The following is an 11,217-nucleotide window of genomic DNA, read 5'->3' on the forward strand; positions in this document are numbered from 1 at the left end:
CCGCGGCCCTCGAGGGCCATGAGGTAGTCGAAAAAAGGATCAACCAGAAGGAGGCGATTGTCTTCTTTCATAGTTGATTTCTTCATTCCGGATCTCTCCATTCCTTCCTATATGCCTACCTTAAGGGAGATATTAACATGGAAGCATGATGAATAAGTATGATGGTGTTGGCCGCGAGTCAACGGGTTTAATGTGGAGATGATTTATTATTCAATCCGTCCATCTTATATGGCACTCTTTTCCTTTTAGTTTCTTGCAAAAAGAATGTTAACTTTTTTTATAGTTGGAAACTCCTTGAATTTAAACTTTTTATAAACCTAAATAACATGCTCGTATAGTTATAGAAATGTCATGACCCTAAAAGTTCTAAGAGTAGTTTTGATATGTTCCAAAAGTCTTTTCTTTCCTTTTTAAATTCTATACCTAGATGGCACATATATGTGTGTTGAATACACACAAGTGATTTGAGCTACAAAAACTTAGGTCCTTCGTTGCCAAAGCCTGGATCCAACCCATTTCTCCTGAAAGTAAAATTATTGAGTAACTATAAAAACTCAAGAGAGATTAGATTGAGTTACAATTGGATATCCTTCTTCCAAATATAATTGTTATAGGGGTGAGATATTTTCTCTTGGCTTGCTAATAATCAGAAATTGCCAGAAAAATTGACTATAAGCAGGACCCTTAAATGAAAAATTGCTTTCCCTTAATTAAAAATTCTTGATTAAGCCGTCCAAAAACATCTCCAGCTGATTTTCAAACAAATAAAATGTTCGTTTATATGGTAGGTCTGAGATTAATAGAAACATGTAAATATTAGACCAATGCCACTAAAACAATAAATTATTCTTTTCAGCTTTGACTATATGACAAGCTGTCCTTGTAGAAAAGCTTGAATTGTAAACAAGATCATGGTCTCCATTATATCCTTCAAACACAAGAAATGTGGAGCACACTTGGAGTAAATTCCTCATATTTTCTTAAAATACTAAAGGTAGTACCAGTGACTAGGAGATCACGGGTTTGAGCAGTGGAAACGGCCTCTTACAGAAATGCAGTGTAAGGCTGCGTACAACAGACCCTTGTGGTCCGGCCCTTCCCTGGAACCGCACATAGCAGGAACTTAGTGCACCGGACTAAAGGTAGCACCTATACGGATAGATGCAGAACGTCAACCTAAGACTAACAGAAGGCAAAAAGAAAAAAAAGAGGTTTATCAACATGTTGACTAGCTGGTTCTACAGCGAAATGAGTTGCCTTAGTTATCTTATCTTATTGAATTTGACTATTCTTCATATATATCATGGCAATAGAAATAGAAGATTATTAACATGATATACATCCTCAAAAGACATTTCCAGACAGAAATTAAAACAGTTAGTTTTTTCCTAAATATGTATGTAACAAGGCCTCTTTGTTACTACCAAAAGAATCCAGATGCTCTTTCATTATCTCCTGAAGGTCCAAATTCAGGTTACTTAGTGATTCAAGATGAGGATTCTGAAACTTATTGCTGTTTTGGACTTTGTAAAAGTTATGATGTCAGGGACCTGCCTTTCCCTCAGAACAAGAAGCTGACTGTTCGATACCAAAGGACCGATGCAATGAACTCTCGTACTCATAGTGATGATCAAAACATGAGAATTCAAAGGGATGATGTAATGTTCATTCCAGTTCTTAATAAGCCATTGTCTTCTAATCATTATTATGCTATCAAGCCTCATGGAAAGCGCAAGGGGTATGTTATTGTATTTACACATTTACCCCGCGCATAGCGCGGGAGCCTTAGCATAGCTAGTAAAGTTGCTGCCATGTGATCAGGAGGTCACGGGTTCGAGCCGTGAAAAGTAGAAATGCAGGATAAGATTGCGTACAACAGACCCTTGTGGTTCGGCCCTTCCCCGGACCCCACCCTTTTTAGTCTCGTATGATAGTTTAATTATGTGATTCAAATTTTTGACTCAATCTAGTAATAGCATAAATATGATCTTCTGAGTCCTGATTGCAAAATTTAGAAGAAAACAACTTATCAAAGTTCAGCCTTAGTATTGTGTCTTTGGCTTTTATTAATTGTAGTGGAGAACAAGTGATTCTGGCAAAACTCATTTTCTGGTTTATTTCTTTGCCTGGATAAAATCCAAGGTAATGAATCTTATGTTTGGTTTTTATATTGAGTGAGTGAAATTTTTTATGTGCCTATTGTCAAAAAGTCTCAACATTATCCGAAAAGTTATGTTGCACGGACTCTTCAAAATGCTGCAGCACCTATTTCGGATCCTCAAAAATACACTACTTTTGAAGGATCTGACACGCAGATGACGACATTTTTGGAGAGTCCGAGCAACATAGCCGAAAAGATGTATCCAATCTATGTAGGATACATCCATCTCAAGGAATCATCAGTTGAGTACCCATATAGTTTTGACTTTCCATGATTTCATCCTTTTGAATCTTTATCATTTCACTCTCCTCCAAAGTCTCTTTTCTATTCACATTAAATTGCTACAGAAGCAGTTGAGAGATTTAAGAGGTCTCTAGAATTTTTCTTTGAGCATGCATTAGAAGATTCGTAAAGGGGAGCCCTGACGTAACTGGTAAAGTTGTTGTCATGTTACCAGGAGGTCAAGGGTTCAAGCCGTGGAAACATCCTCTTGCAGAAATACAAGGTAAGACTGCGTACAATAGACCCTTGTGGTCCGACCCTTACCCGGACCCCACGTATGGCGGGAGCTTAGTGCACCGAGCTGCCTTTTTACATTACAAGATTCGTGAGTGATTTGCTGCATCTTGTTAGTAAGATGTCATTTTGCTATTTCAACCAGAGTACTCCCGATGGAAATGTACTCCGAGGACAGCGCCTCTTGTACGGTGCATTGAACCAGTTTTTAACATTCAAATCTCCATCTTCTATTTTTTGTTGTTGCATCCTATTCTGTTTTTCTTTAGCCGAGGGTCTATAGAAAACGGCATTTCTGCGCTCGCAGGGTAGTTGTATACACAATACCTTCTCCAGACCCCATTTGTGGGAATTTATTGCGTTTGTTGTTGTTGTTGCTGCTGCATCTTATTCCGTTATTATGAGTTCTTCTAACTAATACTTCCATATATATAATATTTTCCTTCATCTTACAATTTCTGAATCGCCTTTTCGCAGACAAGCATTTACTTGTTCAAAGGAGGAAGAAAAGCAAACATGCTGTTTCTGCAGATGTGTACGAGACGTTAAACCGAAGCCATTAGATCCAGATGAGGTATATCAGCAGTTTCAGATTTGTCCATATGATACAGGTTGCAGTGCCAAAGGAAACTTTTTCGCTAAGTCTCTTGCACCAGATGGTTTCCCACCGCACTTTCTAAGGAGAAAAGGATGGCATCTTTGTGCTAAAACTCCTAAAAATTATGAATTAAATGATGATGCATTAGGCCTCAATGCTGAGTTGAGGCAGCAACTTCCAGAGTTGAATTTCGCACCATCTTGTAAAAGTTCAGAAGTTGTTGTTATAGGGAAATGGTATTGTCCTTTCATGTTTATTAAAGATGGAATAGTATTACTTAAAGAACAGATGAAGAGATCAATGTTCTATGAAATGACACTTGAGCAGAAATGGGAGCAGTTTTTCACTTGTCAAAATGATTACATTAATGAAGGGAATTCAGTACTTGTTGATGTTGCACTTGACACTGAAGTTGTCCTAATTGCTGGAACTAAAGCAACATGGGATGATAAAAATGTCGTCGAACGAGTAATATGGTTTAGAAGCTATGATAAAGATGGAAAAGAAGTAACAAGTGTGGGATTGAGAGAAGAAATAGTTGAAAGAATGAAGTGGGAACAAGAAAGAGGTGGATGGCAAAAACAAGGGGGGATTAAACAAGTTGAGCAGTACAGAGAAAATAGTAGTGGATGGAGAAGATTCAGTTGCTATGTGTTGATTGAGAGGTTTGTGTTGAGGAGAATGGATAGAAGTCTAGTAATGACTTATGATTTCAAGCACACTAATAAAGTTAAGGGTTTATGGGAATGACAGTATGATATGACACCAGATTATAGCTGATGAATGATGTTACTGTGTGCATGTGTGCAGTGGCGAAACCAGGAATTTCACGAAGGGTGTTCAAAATTTAATATACACTTGCAACAAACAATTTTTGACCTATACACACAATATAAGTTTCAATATTAACTTTTTTTTCAATGAAGGATATTTAGTTGACCATCCTTCAATGTATGTAGCTACGCCACTGCATGTGTGGCAATTGGTTCTCGGGAGTCACAAATTGATAAAGGGTTTAAGTTATACACAACAATGTAATGAATTTTATTTTATTTTGGGTTGCGGCTGTTCCCTGGATCCTGCGTGAATGTAGGATGCTTTACGCATCAGACCGCCTTTTGCTGTAATTTAACTGGTTCACGATGAAGAGTTACCTGCTATAGTAGATACATTTAAATAATGAATATATACGCTATCAACGCACAACGCTATTTGATAGTAGTGGCATGATTATTGCAGTTTGTGAAATTAGTAAGGCTCATAGTGCAGAGGAATATTTGATTTTTCTGAATTGTCCTTTCACAAATCAGATCAAGATGCTTTGACATTTAGCAAAATGGAGTTGCTCCTAAATTCCAATGCAAGTAGCTGCCTTTTGTTTTACTTTAGGCCTCAGGGGATTTAGCAATGAATATGTGAAACTTTATGAGATTTCTTTATACTCAAACTGTTGTTAATCAGCTTACCAACACATTGTTTGTCTGTACTTAGAGCTTTTGCTCAAAATGATTTCCCTAATATAAACAACAATAACAACTCGGTAGAATTTTACTAGTGGGGTCTGGAGAGGGTAGAGTGTACCCGGAGGGATAGAGAGGCTGTTTTCGGGAGACCCTCGACTTAGAGAAAATAGTACCGTAACAACAACAGAAATCAGAAAAATAGTATCAGCATTGTAAAATACAACAAATAAATGAAAAGGCCAAAATGTGAAATACAACAAAAACCGCTAACAATCCTAGACAAAACATTATTTGACTAGCCGGCACAGCGAGGAGAAACGCTTGACTACCCCCTAACCTACAACCCGCTCGACCTCCACACCTTCCGATCAAGGGTCATGTCCTCGGAAATTTGAAGCCGCTCCATGTCCTGCCTGATCACCTCGCCCCAATTTGAAACCATCGTTCGCAAGCTTGATAATGGCATCTCGAAACCTATAATAATCCTCGATGGTATTGTAAACTTGATGGGAGATCCTAGCATAACCTGTTATCGGATTTACCTCCTCTTCCAATGCCGCTCTGTAATATATCGGAACCTCAACCTTGAACAAAACCCTCAAATGAGTCCTCAACTTTAAAGCATCCGAATCACTAGAAATCCCTAAACAGGCAGGCATTCCCACCATGGCCATACTCGAACACATTTCTGGTGGCGTCCCCAATTTCGTCCCCCACGCCTTCACCAACATCTCCGCCATTTCAACAACCTTATCATGATTCCTTCTCCTTATCCCCTCAATCCCGCCTTCGAACCTGTTCACAAACTCCAGTACCTCCGGAATAACCAATTGTGCACTATAATCCCTCGTCCCTATCCAAGCACTCTCAATTGGCAACCCGTTCCCATACTCAATTGATACCACAGGATGATGCAAATCCAATACCTTATCCGATTTCTTACAATACAAAAATGCCGCGGAAGGCGGAGAAAAAAACCATTTATGCAAATTACTAGTATAAAAATCAGCTCCAATATCACCTACATCAACTTCAACATTTCCAATAGCATGAGCACCATCAACAAAAATAATATCAACGCCTTCATCTCTACACATCTTAACAAGTTCCTTAACAGGTATAACAACACTAGGCATAGAAGTAATATGATCAATTACAGCTAACCTAATTTTCCCTCCATTTATTTTCCCCATTTTAAGAGCTTTATCAAATTCAGTAATAATTTCTTCATTCGACAATAACGGAAAAGGTAACTGGACCTCAATTACCTTGCCGCCGGCGCGTGCAACATACGCCTGAACGGATTTTTTAACGGAACCATAAGCGTAATGGAGCATAACGGCGGCATCACCGGGTTGAAAATTGGAAGTAAAGAAAGACCAAGTGACATGTTGGAGGACGATTGCGGCGGCAGTGGTGGCGTTATCGACGATGGAGATTTCGTCGACATCTTCGGTGTTGACTAAGGATTGGATTAAGATACGAGATTTAAGCATGGAGGGTTTGAAGGTGTTGAAGTAGAAGTAATCGGGTTGTTTAAGGAATTGGAGTTGCCATTGTTGTTGGGCAGAGATTATTGATAACGGGCATGATCCGAAGCTGCCATTGTTGATTCGGGCTACGGTGAGGTCGTGGTGTGAGAACTCTGCCTCAATTTCGGTTCCGGTTATGGGTTTAGATTCGGGTTTTGAGGTGGTTGTTGGGCCATTTTCATGGCGGAGTTTAGGGGAGGAAAACATGGTGGAACTCAGAAATATCAGCTAAAGCGACGACTTTCTTAGAGCTCAATCCAATATGAAAAAGTTGGTAGTAATTAATTAGTGTATTTCATTTGGTTGCGGGAGACAGTGCTAGACAGTGTTTTAGACTAGGCCAAATACCTAAACAACCACTTAAAAGTTGTCATGCTTTTTGACTTAGACACCTCAACTAAGGTTGTTTCCTATTCAACACCTAACGTTAGTAGGTAGTGTGTCTATTGAACCCTTCTCTGACACACTAGTAGGTAGTGTGTAACTCTCTTGCTGATGTCGTGGCAAATAACGAATGAAATGACTTTAGGTCTAAGTAATTATTGAAAAATTGCTATTGACCCACACAAATGCAATTTCTTCATCTTCTCTCCCCTCCCCCATTCAAGTAACTGAACAGCCAAAGTAAACAAATGTTAGAATAGAGTGTTAAATATATCAGAACCCAATAAATCGGGAAAAATGGAGAATCTAATATATAAAAAATATAGAGTGCCATGACAGTCACCTCCGGTATGTCGTCGTCTTTTGGGTGGAAAAAGAAAAGGCAACCCACCCACCCATGGGACTCTATATTTTTCATATATTAGATTCTCCATTTTACCCGATTTACTGGGTTCTAATATATTTAACACTCTGTTCTAACATTTGTTTACTTTGGCTGTTCAGTTCCTTGAATGGGGGAGGGGAGAGAAGATGAAGGAATGGGATGGAAAATAGATTTTGTGTGGGTCAATAGCAATTCTTCATTAATTACTCAGGCCTAAAGCTTGGAAGAATCACATAACACCTGAGATGGAAGAACGACTCGATCATATTACCAGTTTGAAACTTCAAGGGAGTGGTCTTCAACTTTGATTCTTCGAGTTGTAACTTTTTATCTCATATTTTCTACCTAGGCAAAGTAGGAATTCGATCAATAAGACTCTACTCTCTGCATGTCGTAATAATCCTTTTTTCTTCTAATTTTTCCAGCTTTTAAATCTTGTGATTTTTTTTAATGATGTCTGATAGAACAATTAGTGTTGACAACTGACTATATATATAGTCAAACTTTTCTATAACATCATCCTTTATAATAATATTTTATTACAATCGTTAAGTTTTTTTTTGGAATCAAATTTTTATGTTATCTTATATTATATGTTCTCTATAATATTCCATCCATTTCATATTAGATGATATAGTTTGAATTGACACGAAATTTAAGAAAAAAAGAAAAGACTTTTGAAACTTGTGGTCTTAAAAATTTAAGGGGTAAAAAATTTGTGAGGTCATGTCATTTGTGTGACTATAAAAGCTTCTCATTAAGGGTAAATGGGTAAATGAAGAGTTTAAAGTTGAATTATTTCCAAATTTAGAAATGTGTTATTTGTTTTGGAACAGACTAAAAAAGAAAGTAACCCATCTAATATGAAACGGAATGAGTATCATTTTAAACCAAAAAACATAACAGGACTAACAAGTAATAACTCCATTACAGAGAGGTTTGACTGTGCATATTATATACTATCCGAATATCTGATCGAATAAACATACTAGTGGGATAATGCCGGTGCTGATCACGGGTCCAACGTCAACATAGTGTCATCGTTTACATTTTCTAATTGTTTTTCCTGCTGATTTCTTATATTTTTGCTAATTTGTATTGCATAAAGAAAAAAGTCAGGTAGTATTTCTACCCATTTCTATTTGAACATAAAGAAAACAAAGGAAAGTAGGCCTTTCCAATGCCAGCTAAAGCTAGTATGAATATAAAATTTTAAATGTGTAATATTAGATTTAGACAATAAGTAACCATCAATACCACGCCGCAATAAGAGATCTAATGACAAGAGGTGTTGCTCCGATGGTAAGCAACTTCCATTTTCAATTAAGAAGTTGTGAGTTCGAGTCTCCCCGAGAACAAGGTGAGAAGTTTTTTGAGGGAAGAATGCCGGGGGTCTATTTGAAAACAGCCTCTCTACCCAGGGTAAGAGTAAGGTCTGCGTACACACTATTCTCTCTAGATCCCACTAAGTGGAATTATACTGGATTGTTGTTGTAATAAGAAATCTATGCTACTTGTTTATGTATTTTTGCATATATCGATTCCGGCGAGCATAGTAGGATAAGCAAAAAAGATAATAATATAATTGTTTTTTGTACTTTAAGAGATCGTTTGGTTGGAATACGATTTATACCGGTATAAGTTATATTAGAATAAGTTATGTTGGGATTGTTGTTTATCTATACTATATTAAAAGCACGAAGACCCTTAGCGAAATATCGTTCTCCTTTTTTACCCTTTAAAAATAACTTTCACATAAGACAAAGTTGTAATTTAATTATTCTCCTAATATATAGAATTTTTAAATTAAATAAAATTTTGCTTATAAAATATTTCCTTATTTGAATCATATAGAAACTCATAATATTTGAACTATTAAAATTTACTATAAATAAACAATTTTGGCTTTTCTATATCCTTTTACCATAAAAGACGTACTCCAAAATTTAGAGGAAAAAAAAACTAATTTGAATTGAACTATAATTCCTTCAAAATACGTATGAAGGAAATTTAGTCTACTTTTGCCTTTGAATTATGTTCGTCTCACAACCAAGGGGTAGCAAAGGGTCTCTAATAAAATTTATTGTTAATATGATTCCTTTAAAATAATTTTTTAAAAAAATGTATCCTATATGTAGTGTGATGACCCAAAAGGTCATCACTTATTTTAAAACGAAACTTCCGTGTTCTGAGGCCTTGAAAACCTCACTTAGAGACACCTCGAGTTGCATGCGCAGTCCGGGCGCGTAGCCGAAAAGTTTAAATATGATAATCTGTGAAAAACGATAAGTTTTGATTATAGAATGAGCTAATTTGACTTCGGTGAATGTTTTGGGTAAACGGACCCGGACCCGTAATTTGATGGTCCCGGAGGGTCCGTAGGAAAATATGGGACTTGGGCGTATGCCCGGAATCGAATTCCGAGGTCCCGAGCCCAAGAAATGAATTCTCAAAGAAAATTATTTTCTGAAATTGTTTAAAGAAATTTGAAATGAAGTTTGATTAGAACATGATGGTATCGGGCCCGTATTTTGGTTCCGGCATCCGATACATGTCTTATATATGGTTTAAGTCATTTCTGTAAAGTTTGGTTGAAAACAGACGTCGTTTGACGTGATCCGGACCTAAATTGCTGAATTTGATACTTGATGAAGTTTGAGAAAAAGTTCTTGATTTTGAGGTTTGATTCATTGTTATTGAGGTTATTTTGGCGATTTGATCGCACGAATGAGTTCGTATGATGTTGTTGAATTAGTACGTGTGTTTGGTTAGGAGCCTCGAGGGATCTGGTGTGTTTCGGGAAGTTTTGAACTTAGGGAAAAGTTGCAGGTCTCTGAAGCCAGGTCACACGGTCCGCAGTGGAAACTTCGCTGCCGCAGTGAGGACTCCGCGACCGCGGTGGGATTTGTGTGGACCACGGTGAGCAAGGCCAAGCCTTCGCGACCGCGCTTGATTTCTTGCGGTCCGCGGTGGAGACTTGTGCGGCCGCGGTCCATTTCGTGCGGTCCGCACAGGGCACTGGACCGCAGTACCTCAGGAAGGCTTGTGCGGCCACAGTCCATTTTGTGCGGTTTGCACAGGGGGCCTGAGATGGGTATAAATAGACGGGATTTCTAGTTATTTTCATTTTTCAAAACCCCAAAAACATAAGAGGCGATTTTTCAAACAACCTTTCTTCTCTAAATCAATTGTAAGTCATTTTTAAATAGTTTTCTTCAATCATTAACATCTTTTAACATGATTTCAACTTCAAATCAATTATTTTCATAGGGGAAATTGGGTGTTTTGGGTAAAACCTAGGGTTTTCAAAAATTGGGGATTTAGACCTCGATTAGAGGTCCGATTTCAAAACAAATCATATATTTGGGTTCATGGGGGAATGAGTAATCGGATTTTGGTTCGAACCTCGGGTTTTGACCATGTGGGTCCGGGGGCGATTTTTGACTTTTTGGTTAAAACTATAGAAAACTCATTTTCATGCATTCAAATTGATTCCTTTAGCGTTTATTGATGTAATTAAGTAACTTGTGGCTAGATACGAGCGAATTGGTGGTGGAATCAATGAGTAAAGCTATAATTGAAGATTGAGTTATGTTCGAGACATCGAGGTAAGTGTTTGGTCTAACCTTAACTTGAGGGATTAGGAGTTGTGTCCTATTTGCTATTTGCTTCTTGTTGAGTACGACGTATAGGCATGGTGACGAGTATCTATACGTTGGTGTCAAGCATGACCGTGGATCTTATATTGTGATTTTCATGACTTCGTTGTATTATTCATGCCTTGGTGAAGATTCATATTTGTTGTGTAAAGTCGTGGAAAGGAATTGTGACCTATGAACATTGAGGAGCGTTGGCTCCAGTTGTATAACAAATTGTGAAAGTATAAGTGATAATTAAAACTTTAGAGTATTGGTTCGAGTTGTGAAGTGAATTGTGAAGAAAAAGTGAGAAAGAGAAGATATCATTATGTTGCCCTCTTGCCGGGCTATTGTGAGTTGTGGTTCCCTTGCATTGTGTTCTTAATTGATATTACTAATATTTAGGTTGATGATTTTTGGTGTTAGGTGTTGTAACAAGTTTGGTTATACCTGAGGTAGTTAGATGTTGTAACAAGTTTGATTATAGCTGAGGTAGTTAGATGTTGCAACAAGTTTGGTTATAGCTGAGGTAGTTAGATG

The 11,217-nt window shown here is 37.6% G+C and overlaps 2 protein-coding genes across 2 annotated transcripts; one reads left to right on the forward strand and one right to left on the reverse strand.

Annotated features, from left to right (window-relative positions):
* The first annotated feature begins 1,175 nt into the window (after nt 1–1,175).
* On the forward strand, nt 1,176–4,436 carry LOC107809392 (uncharacterized). Its single transcript, XM_016634006.2, has 2 exons — nt 1,176–1,738; nt 3,155–4,436. Exons 1-2 carry the CDS (start codon nt 1,332–1,334, stop codon nt 4,023–4,025), a joined length of 1,278 nt encoding a protein of 425 aa, XP_016489492.2. The 5' UTR covers nt 1,176–1,331; the 3' UTR covers nt 4,026–4,436.
* Nucleotides 4,437–4,876: 440 nt separating this feature from the next.
* LOC107809393 (putative L-cysteine desulfhydrase, chloroplastic) lies at nt 4,877–6,680 on the reverse strand. The gene has a single exon (XM_016634007.2). The coding sequence runs from the start codon at nt 6,475–6,477 to the stop codon at nt 5,107–5,109; it is 1,371 nt and encodes a 456-aa protein (XP_016489493.1). The 5' UTR covers nt 6,478–6,680; the 3' UTR covers nt 4,877–5,106.
* Nucleotides 6,681–11,217: the final 4,537 nt, after the last annotated feature.

The sequence above is a fragment of the Nicotiana tabacum genome, chromosome 20, assembly GCF_000715075.1.
Source record: "Nicotiana tabacum cultivar K326 chromosome 20, ASM71507v2, whole genome shotgun sequence".
Lineage (NCBI taxonomy): Eukaryota > Viridiplantae > Streptophyta > Magnoliopsida > Solanales > Solanaceae > Nicotiana > Nicotiana tabacum.

What these genes read in the sequence shown, in the direction of transcription:
- LOC107809392 (XM_016634006.2), top strand. Translation starts at nt 1,332, where the DNA reads ATGATATACATCCTCAAAAGACATTTCCAGACAGAAATTAAAACAGTT. An exon ending in CCTCATGGAAAGCGCAAGGG is followed by an intron (nt 1,739 to 3,154) that starts GTATGTTATTGT and finishes GCCTTTTCGCAG; the next exon opens with ACAAGCATTTACTTGTTCAA.
- LOC107809393 (XM_016634007.2), bottom strand. Translation starts at nt 6,477, where the DNA reads ATGTTTTCCTCCCCTAAACTCCGCCATGAAAATGGCCCAACAACCACC.